At 36.8% G+C, this 16,253-nt stretch overlaps 1 protein-coding gene across 18 annotated transcripts in view; it reads left to right on the top strand.

The window, feature by feature from the left end:
• Positions 1–16,253, top strand: part of DLG2 (discs large MAGUK scaffold protein 2) — a 2,231,561-nt gene that overhangs the window by 645,392 nt on the left and 1,569,916 nt on the right. Inside the window, exon 1 of one of the 18 annotated variants that reach the window (XM_043919046.1) lies at positions 3,449–3,790. The exons of 15 other annotated variants lie outside the window; for them this stretch is intronic. In XM_043919046.1, the coding sequence (XP_043774981.1) occupies positions 3,749–3,790 (42 nt within the window). In that variant the 5' untranslated portion in view covers positions 3,449–3,748. Of the gene's footprint in view, positions 1–3,448; positions 3,791–16,253 lie in introns of those variants that run through there. 2 more of the 18 variants (XM_043919030.1, XM_043919022.1) reach the window with 2 other exon arrangements.

Raw genomic sequence — 16,253 nt, 5'->3', positions numbered from 1 at the left:
GGGAATAGGTTCGTCAGTACCATCCCTCTAGATTCCATATTTGTGTGTTAATATACAGTATTTGTTTTTCTCTTTCTGACTTACTTCATTCTGTATAATAGGCTCTAGGTTCATCCACCTCTTCAGAGCTGGCTCAAGTGCGTTCCTTTTCATGGCTGAGTAGTGTTTTATTGTATATGTCCCACAGCATCTTTATCCGTTCAGCTGTCGATGGACATCCAGGTTGTGTCCTTGTCTTGGCTGTTGTAAGTCAGGCTGCAGTGAACTTTGGGGTGCATGTGTCTTTTTGGTTTTGGTTTCCTCAGGGTGTATACCTAGAAGTGGGATTGCTGGGTCATATGGTGGTCTTATTCCTAGTTTTTAAGGTACTCTGCATGCTGTCTTCCATAGTGGCTGTATCAGTTTATATTCCCACCAGCAGTGTAGGAGGCTTCCATTTTCTCCACACCCTCTGCAGCACGAGTTGTTTGTGGATTTTTTTGGTTATGGCCATTCTGTCTGGTGTGAGGTGATAGTAATGTGCATTTAAAAATATTTGATGTATTTCCCTCCAAAAAGTTTCCTCAAATTAATGCATTCTCACTAGTACTCAATACGTTAAATTTAAAAACCTTTCCTAATGTGTATGCTTTTTCCTGAATATGAATGAGGTGGAGGATTTTTAATGTGTCTTTGGTCTTTTTGTAAATTGCCACTGTATGTTCTTTACTTGCTTTTTTTTTCATTTAGTTTTATATTTTTTGTTAGTGATTTATAAAAATTCTTTTTATTTAAAAATAATTTCCATTGAATGTGTTACAAATATTTCCCAGTCTGTCATTTATCATTACATATAATTTAGCCAAACAGAAGTTTTATATATTTACATACTCAACATTTGTTTATCTTTTCTTATATGGCTTCAGGATTCTGCAGTCAATATGATACAAAATCTAAACCCAAACCAAATCTGTTTTTCTTCTAATACGTTTATGGTTTTAATTTTTATACTTAAGTCCTCGATCCATCTAGACTGTTTTGATGATAGGATTCATCTTTTATCTTTTCCATGACACTATGAGTTAAATATTATTCCTATTTTATAAATCTTCATTTCACAAATGGTAAAAGAAAGAATTTGACATTGAAGTAATATAACTATTTGCTTGTGAGTACTACAGCCTAGATTTCCTATATTGTTTCTAAAAATATATAACCAGTTATAATTTCCTTTTACAATAGCAAATATTGCTCCTGTTGAAGGCTCTGACTACAAATAGGGAATACTTTTAGGTGGAACATTGTCATTGTAGTTAATGCCTCATTTCCTGCATGTCTGAATGGACAATAACAAGTCAGGTATCCTAGTACACTTAAGAAAATAAGGCAATAAATCTACAGGAAGCGCACATGTCTATATGGGGATGCTTTGGAATGGATAAGTATTTATGGAAGTTTTAAGCAGGTCTGTAAGTGTAAGAGCCTTTCTTTGAAATATGTAAATATTACCACTGTATCTCAAGTCAGATCTGAAGTCCTCACTGATTAACTTGTCAAGGAAACGTGCATGTGCTTTTTCACTTGTAACTTCATTTTTGTTTAACCCTTGCCTGTGAACTGTCTGAGATTTAGAACATTTTCAGCTTTTTTGCTCTGTCTGTCCTAGGCCATCCAAAAACCTTAGAATGTATTAAGATAATAATAAAAAAAAACATACAGTTGCTTTTTTCCACTATTCCTAATGAAAAAAAAGAACAGTACTTATTCACAGACTGAAAATTTGGTTTTTAAAAATCCTCTGAACCCCCAAAGGAGAAAGTCATTTTAAAATTCTCCTATGTTTTCCATGGCCTTGAGTTTCTATATTTGGATTCATTTATTGGGAATAGCTGCAGGAAATGTGACCTGCTATGACCTCAGGAGAGGAAAGTGTTATTCAACTCAAATGTTTGGTTCTGTATTTAAAGCCATTAATACAAGTTGTGGAATGACGAGAGTTGGGCATCCTTGTCAATTTTCTAGTGTCCTGGAAATCACTGGTTGTGTTGCAAGTGCTTAAAATTTGTAATTACCTAGACTCATATGACAGACGGAACTGCAAATCAAATTAAGTGGATGCCTTCTCTTATGATGCTAAGTAATCTCTAGCTTAAGACAAGAGTGCCTTTTTCCTTCCTAAAAAAAGGCACAAACAATGACAGCCCAAAATAGCTATTTAGTCAGAACTGACGACACTTTTCTGAATGCTTGTCATTAAGAGAGAAATAGAAAACCCTGCTTTTCTTTTTCTTTTAATTTCTCTCCCTTAAATACCTTGCTCCCTTCTGAAGCTGCTCAGGAGAAATGCCCAGTGCTCTGACTGCCTCAACACCGCTGCAGGCTCCAGAGGGGAGGTGGCTTATGCAAAACACATTAAAGAAAAATCCTAAAAGTCACTGCAGCTTTTTCCAGTGAGTTATGCTGATCTTCCCTGTTGCTGTAAGCTGATGGAGAACGTTGTGGCAAAGACAAACCACTCTTTTTCCTCCTACTATTTTTGCTGCAGTGAGAACTGTTCATTTCTGCTTGCATTTAGCCAGATAGCTTTAGAATTCTAGCTGAGCATTAGGGCTTCCGAAGGCTGGAAATAAGAGTTTAGAACCTTAAATTGTACTTTGTCCTTTTGACTCAGTAAAAATTGAGTTAATTTGCAGCATCCGGTGTCTGAGAGGAATGACAACAGACAGGAGAATCTGACGATGCTTTTGAATTAAGTTTTTTTTTTACCCCCTTATGGATCTGTGGGGGCAGAAGCTTTTATTTTTCTCTCTCGCTCTCTCCCTTCCAGAACCAGCTGAACATATTATATTCAGCAGCAGTAGCTACTGAGTCTGTGGTTATGTTTTCCCCTGGAATCTTCTCTCTTCATTCCAATCCCATCTTCTATTATCGATTGTCATCTATCAATAAAGGTTAGTTTGGGAAAATTGGATGCATTGTTTTATTAGTGAGCTTCTCAACTTTAGATATCCCTGGAAGATGTAACAGATATTACAGGACAGGGAAGTGAGAGAAGGTGGTACTTTTCAGCCGTGAAACTGCAGATCACCCCAAGGGAACCCAGCTTACATTTTAGGGGACTTTAGAAGACAGGGATCCTTTGGTCTCGGTCCTATTCCACACGGGAAAGCAGGATGAGATGCGTTTGCAGTGATTGGTAGTGTTTGCCAAACAGGGCGCTGCATCAGAAGAGTCTAGAATATAGTGCAGAGCTCATATTAAACCTCCAAAGGGAAAAGGGTTTCCTCTTCGTTCACAGTCTGCTTGATGCAATCCCCTTGTAAAGTATCTAATAGGATAGCACCAGGGCTCTCCAGAAATATAAGTAACTCATTGGTTAAATTTCAATTCTTCACCTTTCCCCCCTCCTCCTTCCTGGCTGAGCTCATTCCCCCCACCTCCCGGTTTTTTTTTTTTTTTTTTTAAACCCAGTGATTTAAAATGCTAGAAGGAAAAGCAACTGAAGTCTTAACTTTCAGATGCTGAATTCTCGGCTAATTGAAATTACTGGGCACAATGCTATATATAGCCAATGAAGAGATTTCGAGCCCTCACTCAGTGCCTTCAAGACATGTCGTTTTGTAGTCAGAGAAAACAGAGATCAATGCATTTTCAAACTGACAGAGGGAACGGATGCTCCTTAGTAGCACATGCCCAGGATCGTGTGTGTGTGGGGCTTGCGCTGTGCTGAGAAGCTGAATACCGGTCCATATGCTCCTTATTTACTGCAATGTTCTTTGCATGTTACTGTGCACTCCGGACTAACGTGAAGGTAAGAGGCGCTGAGCCGGCAACTGGGCACAATATAAATGTTAAATCAGCTGCAGAAAATGTCTACCTTGTGTAGCTTCAGGACTTTTCGGATTGCTGGCTGAACAGGCAGATTATTACAGGTGGTTGCAAGGGCTTTGTTTTATTGTGGCCGTGCAGCCTCGCCGGGGGAGCATGTTGGAACGCTGCTGGGAAGTGACCTTCAGGTTTAACTGTTTGCAATTCAGGTTCACGCTCACACTTGGGGGGTGCAGTGGGGGGAGGAAAAGATGAATATTATTGAAGTAGGCCGGAACCAAGAAATCAGAAGGTAAAAAGCCCTAGAGCGTGCTTTTAGATTAGGATTTAAAGTCTTTCTTTTACAAAGTGCTGTGAGCTGCCTGGTTTCATGCAGCTTAATTGTTTAAGAGCCGGGGATTAAATTCAGTGGCTGTAATGACATTAGGATGTGATCTGTGGGATACCTGACCATTCCGTTCATATAAACAAATTATTATCACTGGAAGTTGCTGATATTGATCATACAAAATCTCAGCGCTGAGTGGGCTGCTGGCTTAGGCTGTGTGGGCACACCGCTGCCCTGACGTTGTCGCCCTGTTGACATTCACTTGCTGAAGCTAATGAGCAGCCAAAGTTAAGCTTAAGTTTGGGAGATTTACCCCTTGTCTGGAAGGACTTTGTTATTACTGGAGAGGGTTTCTGACGCTGTGTTCACTGAGCACTGAGCCAGCCAGACAGGCCAGCTGTGGAATTCCAGTTGCATAATTTAAGTGAATTATATCCTCTGTTAGCATTTTGAACTTGTATGTCTTATTGAAGAAAGGCCAAAAGGAATGTGATTGCCTTTCAGGGGGAAAAAAAAAAGTATATATATATATATATATATATATATATATATATATATATATAAAGCAATGAAGGCTTAATACCTAAAATAGAAATCTCAAAAAAGAGTCAACCTAAAATATTTCCCCTTTTATATTACTGCAGGAGTATTTGAATGTGTCTGGGTACTAAAGTTTCATTTTCTGTGTTTACAAGTTTTATTAAAGAACTCCCTGCTGCTCACTCTTTTGTAAGCCTTTTTGTTTTCTGTTTGAATTTCAAACAGGTAGTATTTGTGTTTTGATGACCAATTCTTTTACAACTACAACCTGGAAACATTCTGTGGACCATTTTGCAGACTTCTATGGAATTTACTTTCTACTACTTTTAAGATTAACTTCAACAGTCAATTTTTTCCATGCCTATGATGGATATGGTGAAAGTATGAAAAGAAATGTTTAAAAAGCTAGAGAGTGTGCCCAAATATCAACTTGGATTTCTCCTTCACCACCTCCTATTCAAAATTATTGGTCTGAAATGTATTGTTTCGTCAACTCAGTGAATTGTAAATGTTTTCCCTCCTCAACTTTTTCAAAGAAGAAACATATTCTTCTCATATATATCTCCATAAAAAAGTTAGATTAGGAGATGATTTTTTTTTTTATATTTGATGTTGTATTTCAGAAGTGCAAGAAAACCTGAGTCCAAAGTTCCTTTAATATGAATTTTGGGAAATCGTTTATTTTTTTTTGCTATTAACTACTATCAGTGTTCTTTGTGGGCTTAGTTTTAAATTTTTCTCATTTAAGTTCATAAGCAAAATAATGAAAAGAGTTTTACCAAAAATATCTTTATTCAGATAACTTTTGGATGATAAATTCTTAGTAGTTTCGCAAATCTGTACTCTGATATAACACCTTCAGTGGAAACTCAGATGACACACGTTGCCACATATTTAGCCGTGCTTCAGTAGCTTATCTTCAACTTTAAACATGCTTATGCCTGTCAATAATTATATCTTGTGCTTTTTTATGTACTTGTAATTTTATATTGGAGTTATCTTTTCCTTCTGAGATAGCAGGTTTTGCAGAAGAGTTTGTAATTCACTTGGTTTCTATATTTTACCAAGTCTTCCAAGATATTTTAATTTTTAATTTTTGTTTTATATTACATTTTAAAAGTATTTGCTTCTATTTCCATTGTGCCCAGAATAAGTTATTTTCTTGGTTATGATAAAGTTTCTTTTATAGCGTGTCACTTCTCATGTTGCCATGATTTGACATGATTGGTGTTACAGTGACCTAAAACTTTCAGGTGGTTAAAATTCAAAGGATAGCAAAAGCTCTTGCTTATGCTTTTCTGCACAGAAAAAGCCCCTGATGTCACAATCTTTTATTCTAGAATGATAGTTTCATTATTTGGATACTTATGACATAGTACAATAAACACAATATTTTGAGATAGTATGTTTTTAATGTAACAATCAAGATGTTAAAATCAAGGATTAATGCACATACATAGAGGTATCAGAATGTGACTCATGTTTCACCGTTTATTCATTTATCTACCAAAAATTTTGAAGAACAATTATGATTTATGCATTATGATTTCCCAGACTATGATCTTAGTCTGGGAAACTAAGATCAATGAAAACAGTCTTTGCTCTCAAGAAGTTTCAAGTCTTGGAAAGGACACAGGCATGGAAGCAAATAAGTGGCTTGAAATATTACAGGACCAGAAATGGCCATCTCTGCAGGGCACTGGAGTGACAAGACAAAACAGAACACTGGCCAGTTTTGCGTGGAGTTGTCAAGAAAGTTTTCACTGTGATTGAAGTCACCTAAGAGTTGAATCTCGATAGCTAATGGAGTTTTGCTAGCGAGCCCGCAGTGGGGAAGACGTGCCTGGTAGAGAGAATGGCAAAAGCATGGGATCCTTTGGAGAGTTGCAGGTAGTTGGGAGTGGATAGAGTGTGAGGTCTTACAAGGCTGAACAGAAACTACTAGGGTAAAACTAATAAATAGGAGCCAAAGCCAGTGTTGTAAGGACTGACTGAACAAATCACCTCAATCTAACTCCATAGAAATTGTGTTAATTTGCCACCTGTTTCTAGAAGGAGAACCTTCTACAGGAGGAAAGGAAATGGAAACTTCTAGAGAGAGAGTATTATTTATATTCTGTGTTTTCTTGTTAGTGTAAAGGTGTTGAGTTTAATAAACATTCATATCATGTTGACTTGGGTTTATCTTTTAACTTTTTTAAAGAAGAATATGATTAGAGCAGTTTAATCTGTCTACTCACACAAAAAGAACAATATGATCATTACAATAATTTTTCTTCCATCTCAAATTGCTTATGTTGTACAAAAGCTGCCTCTTTGATAAGAAAACATATAGGAAGTTTGTTGCACCAAATGTCCTTCTTATCTATAGAAAGGGATCTAGTTTTAGAAAGTAATGATATTGATGATGATAACTTATATCTGCATGATACCTTTTCTTTTTCTAAATAATTTTGTGTTTATCATCTCATTATTTCCCTCCTTTCTTTTTTGCTGCTGTAAACATGCTCATTTACACTTGCAGATCTACGATATCTGAAATATGAATGGTGGGTATTAGACCCATTTCACAGATAAGAAAACTAAGGCAGAGAATGGAAATGACCAGTTTCTATGTTCCACATGTGGCAACAGTAGACCTAATATATGGCTTAGGCCTCTTGACCCTTCATTTACTGTTCATTCTAGTAAATCCTGCTGCCAGGATTCAAGAATTCTGCTCTTTTCATTTTGAAATTCCTTGAGGGTAAATATAAAGGCTCTTTGGGAAAAGAGCATAGCAGAATGATTTTAAAGTGTGGGTTTTTGGGATTCCAAGAGAACTGTTTATTTCTATCTTCCCCATTTATTTCCAGAAATTTTGTGTATAAGAAATTATCTTGACCTACCTGAAGTTAGTTATATTTATCTGTAAAATAAGGATAATGATAGTTCTTAGGGATTATAAGAATTAAGTGAAATAAGACATGTAAACACTGTAAAAATGTTCTTTGAATGTATTAGGTGCTCAATTAATTTAATTCATGATTGATAAAATTGAGACCACTATATAGGAGCAAGACTTCAGAGTTGCCTTTAATAGCAATCATCTTAAGAAATTTGAGGAACTGAACCCAATGAAAAGATATCTATAGTGGAAGAGAAACCTATTTACATGTAATATCCCTTCTCCCACCATTACCATCACCATCACAAACTCTTTGTGACCCCAAGGACTGTAGCCTTGGGATTTCCCAGGCAAGAATACTGGAATGGGTTGCCATTTCCTTCTCCAGGGGATCTTCCTGACCCAGGGCTTGAACCCCTGTCTCCTGCATTGGTAGGGTGGATTCTTTACTGCTGCGCTATCAGTGAAACCCACCATCACGTATGCTAATGTATAAACTCTACGGAAATGGGAACTGAGAGTTCAGTTTGCTTTCTTCATATCTGTCATCAACATCAGGAAAAATGACAAAGGCATAGAAAGTGCTCAATAAATACTTGTTAAATGATTGTACTAAGTCCCAGATTTCTCTTAATTAGTTAATCAGCTTCTTCCCAGATTTAATTACCTTAATGCTTGTTAAATTCTTTTGAGAAGAAGGAAACTACAGATTTTAAAGTCATATAGGTTTTGGTTTGAATGCTGAATTTGGGGATCACAAGCCACTTATACTCACTCATGTCCTTTGCATCTATACAGCCAGGTTGTAAAGTTAGGTTGGAGGTAATCAATAATTCAAACTAAAACAATTTGTTGGATGCCTAAGCACCCTAGAATTCAGACATTCATCATGCTCATTTCTGCCAGATTTTCTCAGTGAAGTTGCTTTGTTCCAAGCACCCCATGGTTTTCTGCCTCTGAGCATTTGCTAGAATTGTTTCTTGCAATGGGAGTCCCTTCTCTGCATGGTCTTGCTTACCTAAATTCTATCCTCCCTGTAAAAAATAGTACAGGGTATCTGTCTTCCAAGAAGTTGATGACAGCCACACTTATTCCCTTACTTTATTCCCCTTTTGATTTTGTAAGTGAAGTTTCTCCATCATTCATGGCAATGAATCTTATATTGCCTTATCCTGTCACTTGCATTATTATCCATTACTAGCTATTTTTTGTTTATTTGGGTATTGTCTCACCCCAAGCAGATGTTAAGCATTTTGAGGATAGAAACTAAATATTAAAAATGTTTTCTTCATTATTCTTAGTTTGTATTTTAGGAATTCAAAAAATAACTGATGGAACAATTAAAAGTTTAACTTGTAGAAACTATGTCTGCTTATATGCTGATGACACCTACTCTTTGCTAGATACTATGATAACCCTGAATATTGATGCTTTTAATAAACATTATTTGTTATAGACAAGGCTTAGAATCATGAATCACTTAGAATCATGAATCAGAGTGTGTAGACAATTTATAGAATAGCTCTCCAAATCAGGGGTGGTCTCTTATCAGGGTTCCAGTTGAATAACCATCTCTTTTAGGAGGTCGATTATGTATTAGTCTCTCACTGGGCCCCTGTATTATGGCCTCCAAATGGTTATGCACTTACTCAGTTATTAAGTTTATAATGCCTAAATCGACTCAAAATAGTGGAGTTATAATTTTTAATGAGGGTCTTTAATTCAAAACAAAATTTATAAAGAAATTAATAAAGAGTAAAACAGCAAAATGAATAATGGCAATAATAGCTACCGTTTTTAAGCTCTTGGCATGAGCCAGGACTACCCCGGTAAGTTTGCACCTATTCTCTCAAAATTCTTTCCAGTGACCTGTGTGAGAGAAGTATTATCATCATTATTTTGTAGATGAGTAAAACTAAAGTTTGGTGTTGGTGGTGGTTGTGGTTTAGTCGCTAAGTTGTGTCCGACTCTTGCGACCCCATGGATTGCAGCTTGCCAGGCTCCTCTGTTCATGGGATTTCCAGGCAAGAATACTGGAGTGGGTTGCCATTTCCTTCTCCAAGGGATCTTCCTGACCCAGGGATCGAACCCAGGTCTCCTGCACTGTAGGCAGACTCTTTAATGACTGAGCTACAAGGGAAACCCCAACAAAGTTTAGGAAAGAAAAATAACTTATCTAATGTTAAACAAATATTAGGTGCTTATGAAGCCTACATTTAAATCAGGTCTGTTCCACTCTAAACTTTTGAAAACCTTCCTAAATAGGTAATATAGATGTGTGAAACTGTAATTTATGTGTCATCGGTACCCCAAATCTTTTTTTTAGTAAAGTAAGGAATTAAGTGAATAATAAAATTGCAAATGTTTTACTTAGTATGATTTTACTGTTTCTGCTCTTCTTTCTTGTAAATGGTGGTTAGAGTAAGAGCATGAGGCTTTTCTCTGTATTCTGCATTCATTCATTCACCAAATATTTAATGAGCATCTACTATGTGTCAGGTCAGTACCTAGACACAGAGGTATAGAGGGTGAAATAAAATAGACAATAACCCCTATCCTTATAACATTTACATGCTTGTAAGCTAAGCAGACAATTAAAAACACAGTTAAGTCAAATATATGCTACAACTGGTAAATGCTAAAAAGAAAAGCAAAACATGGAAGGACCCTCAGTCAAAAGTATGACTGTGGAAAGGGGCTGAAGTTAGTTTTAGGTGAAGTGGTTAGTGAGGGTCTGTCTCACTAGGAAGGGGACTTTTGATGAAAGGCTTAAAGGGTGTGAAGGGGTTAACCATGCAGGAAAAGGTAGCAGAAAGTGCAGAAGCCTTGAGATGACATTTTAAGGAACATCTAAGAAGCCAGTGTGGCTAGCAAGAGAAAGTTCAAGAGAATGTCAGAGTGAGCACATCATGTCAAGCTTTGCAGGTTCAGCAGCTTCTTTGAGTGAAATGGGAAGCTCACCGGGTTTTGAGCGGAGGAGTCATAGGGTTGCTCAGGCTACTGTGTTTGAGAGACTTTAAGGGGACAAGGGTTGGCAGAGGAAGACCAGCTCGAACTTCTCGTGACAATTCAGGTGAAAGAAGTTAGTAGTTTGGATCAAGATAGTGCCAATAAGACTGGGGACAGGTTGTCCAGGTCTGTATATAATTTTACTTTCGGATATTTATCTTCTTCTTTCTCCTATCCTGCTGATACCAAGTTCTCCTCAGCTGTGTGGGGCTGGTTCTCAGCTCTTCTGTATCTCAATAGTATTAACTAGAGAACAATGCTTTGGCATGTGATTGCCATTTCCCCGTACTCATGTGTTCAGTCATATCTAACTCTTTGCAACCCCATCAACTCCTCTATCAACTGCCAGGCTCCTCTATCCATTGCAGTTTTAGTGCTTTTTAATCCTGTGAACATTTTGAAGGGTAGATTACCCAAGACTTATGTCACATATGTGCATTCAATCTTCATTTTATTTTTGGCTTAAGATCATCTGATCCTCAGGGGACCCCATCATAGTTCTGAAATAAATCTACACTAAACTACTAGAGGGCAGGGATCATGTCTTACATGATTTTGTTGCAAATGATCAATAAATACTTGCTGAATAAATGAATGTTCACTGCTCAAACAACTGGATGTATTTTACAGAGTGCCTCCTTGGATTAGGTATAATACCAGTAAATAAAAATAGACATACAACAAGGAGAACAAATTTTGCTTTCACCAAATTTATTTTCCAATGGCAAGTTATTGCCTCTTCTTATAGGGAAGCCTGGCGTGCTGTCATCCGTGGGGTTGCAAAGAGTCGGACGTGACTGAGCGACGGAACTGATGAGAGCAAATGTTGTTTCTCCAAAATCAGAATCTCTGAGAATCTGGAAATGACCCTAGGTGTTTCTTATCATAAGGCAAACTTGGGAAGCACTGTCTTATAGCTTACGTTTGGAAGTAAAGCAGTGAGTCAGCAAGTTTGTTGAGCAACTGTTACATGTTAATATTTGCTGAAGTAACATATATAGCCAAAGTAGTCAATGTTTAAAACTTTTTGGACTGCAGTCCACAAAGAATATAAATCAAAAATTTCATCTCTGTAGAGCAGTGGGATGATGTGGGGGGAGGCTCAGGAGAGAAGGTGTGTGTGTATATGTATATATATATTTTTTATATATTCATATACATATGAATATATATATTTATATGTTCATATAAATATATATGAAATTATGACTGAGTACTGATTCCTGTTGTATGGCAGAAACCAACATGAAATTGTAAAGCAATTTTCCATCAATGAAAAATAAATTTAAAAATAAAATAACTCAGTTATAAGATTGCAACTCTGTACAAGTTTCACAAAGCACTACTTAGCTTTATCAAAAGCTATGCATTTTGGTATTTTCTATTCTATTTTTACATTTTAAAGATTTGTTTCTTTCCTGTAATTTTGGTCAACATTTTTACTAAATGTTTTATAATGATAAAAATGGTTGAAATATAATTTATACTGGCTACTTTAAAACTGTTTTCTTCATTTGCCTTTATTATTGAACATGAAAGAGTACAGAGTAGGTCATAAGTCACAATTTGAAAAACACTGTAATATGTTCCCCTCTTTGAGGAACACAGAGCCTCAATTAGGAATATGCAAGTAAAAGGTGACAGATTACAATAGCCAGTCAACCCTAAGCAGAAAATGTTTGGAAGTCCTGCACTAAACATGGGGAAACTGTCCCTATAACTTGGTTCATTTACCGATTAGTATCCTCATTTGGGAATTCATGGTTCAGTACTTACTTCCCTGGCACTAGCCCTTGAGATTTTGCTTATCCATCTGCATAGCTTATCATGCCTCCTAGCAATAGCTAGTGTTCATAGAGTGCTTATGACGGGTCAGCCACTGTTCACAGTACTTCAAATCATCTAATCTTCCCTGTGACTCGAAGAGAAATTTGGTTATTAAACCCATTTTACAGGTGAAGGGACCCAGTCCCAGAGGTATAGTTATCCAGGGCCACACAGGCAGGAACTTAGAGCACCAGGATAAATGCCAGACACGGGACCCAGTGCCTCGGGACGGGCAGTACCTGGAAGGACACCTCTCTTACTCTTGACCCTTGCTCTGATACTTGGTACTCTGGCTTTTGATTCCCTCTTCCAAATGGGTAGCTTTGCATCTCCTTATTTTCAGTAACTCTGTTGAGCTGTCCTCTGGCTTGTTAGATTTAGTGTCTGATACAGAGCCCAGTGTCCACTGATTTGGTTGTATCATAGTTTTTTTCCATTAGCCCAAAAAATTCTCATGGGCCTAGTAACCTGTACCCTCACATGAATTTAGGGCTGCTCTTACTGAAGAGATATTAATAACAAACTGAAGTATAGGTGCCCTTTGAAAGAGGCCTGTTTGCTCAACTCTGCACCTGTTATTAGTTCAGTAAATAAGACAATAAAACTCCCCAGGATAAATTGGTGTTGCTTGGAGAACCTAGCTTTCAAGAATTGAAAAGGGAAAGATGAGCAATAAAACATGGAGACATTTGACCCTGAGACGGTCTGGCCCTAAATATTTCTCAGAGGTAAACTAGATCTTTTTTTAGACTCATAAAAGGCTTTGGGACTTTCTAAATAGGCAGAATTTAACTGGAAGACACTGAGGAAATACGCTTTTAAAAATAAAAGTGAGGTGAATAGCAGGAGACAACTATTCAGTCTTATTTTGTTTATTATTTAATTTCTAATGGGTGTACTTAGACTTGCATATTCTTTTAAAAAGTATACATGGACTTATTTGTTCATTAAGATCTACCTGGATGTATTTATTTTCTTAAGGTTGTACCTGGATTCAAAGAGGAAAGTGAGGTCAAGTAGTATGCTGTGAGCCTGGAAGGAGGGGAATGAGGTGGATTCCTGATGCAGATTCTTGAATCTTTCTAGAGCCCTGTGCATGTAGGTTGGATGTTTAGTCAATTGATTTATAATCTGCAGTCTTTCAAACTTTTTGGGAAAAGTAAACTTAGGAATCAGTTATAATTGGTATGCACTGTATCTGAACTTAAAAGAAATATGTATGTATTCCTTTGTGGGTGCAGCTGGATCTTCCCGGCTGCACACGGGCTTTCTTTAGCTGCGGTGAACACAGGTACCCGAGTGGTGCATGTGGGTTTCTCACTGCAGCGCCTTATCTTGATGGGGAGCACCAGCTCTAGGGCTCACGGGCTTCAGTAGTTATGGCTTACCAGCTTTGTTTCCCTGAGGCATGTGGAATCTTCCTGGACTGAGGATCAAACCCTTGTCCCCTGAATTAGCAGGTAGATTCTTAACTACTGGACCACCAGGGAAGTCCTCAACTGTTTTTAGGATTATAAAAGTAATATATGTTCATTATAGAAATTATGTAAATACCAAGAAGGACAAAAATGTATACTTGCTCATAACCATAGAACTCATCTATAAAAGTTCTATATTCTTTTCACTTTTTCTTCATGTAAGTGTATGTTTATGAATGTGATGTCTTTTGTGTGGAACATATCTAGGATTAAAGTATATTATTTGTATCCTGTGTTTTCACTCAATACCAGTGTCATAAAAACATCCTCATGTCATTAATAATTCTCCATAAGCATCTTTTAAAATGGCTACATAAGAGGGAAACTTTTTTTTGAAAAGTAAATAAATAAAGGTAGATAGGGACTGAAAGCATTGTTTTTCTCAGACCATTACTATTCAGCAGAGGATAGAAAGCTTTCAAGTGTAACCTTGGAATAGCTTTGAAATGAGATACAGTTTGGAAAAAATATATGGTGAGTCTGAGTTTCAAAAGGATCATTGCATTGAACTTCAAACAGGGAAAATATGTATACTTAATGCAAATATGTTTCTCTAGCTAGTCCCCTAACACTGTCGCTACACCTACACCACCAAATAATGTGCTCTGAGCTGTTGGTGTGTGGTGTGTGTGTGTGTGACTATTTTACAAAGAAGTCAACCAGATCTCCTAGGCATTTAGAGTAGAAACACTGAAATTATTTTTAACTCTCCAGCCAGTGGATATTTAATCAGCTCACAAATCCTGAAGCATCTACCTTTGAATGATTTCTTCCACTTCTTGTGTCCTTCTGCCTCTTCCTTCCTCATTACACAGAGAAGTGGAAACTGAATGTTTGGTGGAAAACCTATGTTTGAAATCCATATCCACTTAGAAAAATTGTCTGCTATACTTCTAGGTAAATGATCAGTTTTTCTGATGTTTAATTTCTAATGTCTTAGTTGAGATGATAATCACAACATCCATCTAATATCATGATCAAGAATTTAAACAGACAAAGCCTCAGAGATACTCTGGATCTATTCAAAAGATGTTGAAATATTTTAAGAAAGCAATAAAACTCCAACTGAAGCAGTGATGAAAGTTTGCTTTAAACTTGGTAGTTGTGAATTTGTGTAGCTAATGATTCCTTTATGATATATTTTGAATCCAGGGGACAAAAGGTAGGACCAAATTCCTTTCTAAAATTTTGGAGTTCATAAGATAGTGATTATAAAACAATAGTTAGTCTTATCATTGAGGAGATGAGAAAAGTCATCCTCAGTAATTGTAGTTACACATTGCCTAGCCAAGATCTCTACATATTTACAACCTCAGTCAACGAAATATGAAACCCTCAAAATTTCTTGGGAAATCAACCACAGAATTTGCATAATTGCTTCCTTAGTGGGCAGAGGTCTTTAATCTGGAAAAATATATTGATAATTATAGATCAATGAGTTCGCCCAGGTGACTCAGACAGTAAAGAATCTATCTACCTGTGATGCACGAGACCCGGGTTGGATCCCTGGGTCAGAAAGATCCCCTGGAGAAGGGAATGTCAACCCACTCCAGTATTCTTGCCTGGGGAATCCCCATGGGCAGACAAGTCTGGTGGGCTGCAGTCAATGGGGTTGCAAAGAATTGAATAGGACTGAGGGACTTCCATAGAATAATGAAGGAAATTAAACCTTTTTATGAATGTTTTGCTATATAATAATTACATATATTTAATAGTGTATGTACTTGTATTTTTAAAGAGAATTTGCTAGATTGGAGTATTTAACACATCACTTTTAGAATGTCAAGGGACTGATTTTGACTTGAGATTTTAAGATGAAGGATATAGAGACTTACCATTTCTTATTTGCATTGAAACATATAAAACTTAAAACTTCCCATATTTTATGTTGCATTTGCTAGATATAAAGGAATTATTTAAATACTTGGGAAAGTTTGTTTTTCAGACAAAGTACTTTAAAGTAAATTTAATATGTTAAATTTATAAATGCAGGTTAAATTGTTCAAGGGGAATTTAATTAAGTCCTTAAAGCTTTTAAAATGGTGATTGTAAAAATCTCGCTTGATTTATAAATAGAACAGCACACTTATAAACTGAACTTAAAAAGTTAAGTAGCAGTTGGTTTTTGAGTTTATAACTTGAAAAAATAAATACTAATTATGTAAACCAAGAGAGCTCCAAATAATCTTCTCTGCACAGAAGGTGCCTTTAAACATCACTGAACCACAGTCATTGTGCCTTGTATGGTTCTTACAAAGCATACACTCCATGGAATTCTGCAGGCCAGAATACAGGAATGGGCAGCCTTTCCCTTCTCTAGGGGATCTTCCCAACCCAGGGATCGAACCCAGGTCTCCTGCATTGCTGGTGGATTCTT

The sequence above is a fragment of the Cervus elaphus genome, chromosome 2, assembly GCF_910594005.1.
Source record: "Cervus elaphus chromosome 2, mCerEla1.1, whole genome shotgun sequence".
Lineage (NCBI taxonomy): Eukaryota > Metazoa > Chordata > Mammalia > Artiodactyla > Cervidae > Cervus > Cervus elaphus.
The sequence above is the reverse complement of the archived record's forward strand: the minus strand, read 5'-3'. Positions and strand labels throughout refer to the sequence as shown.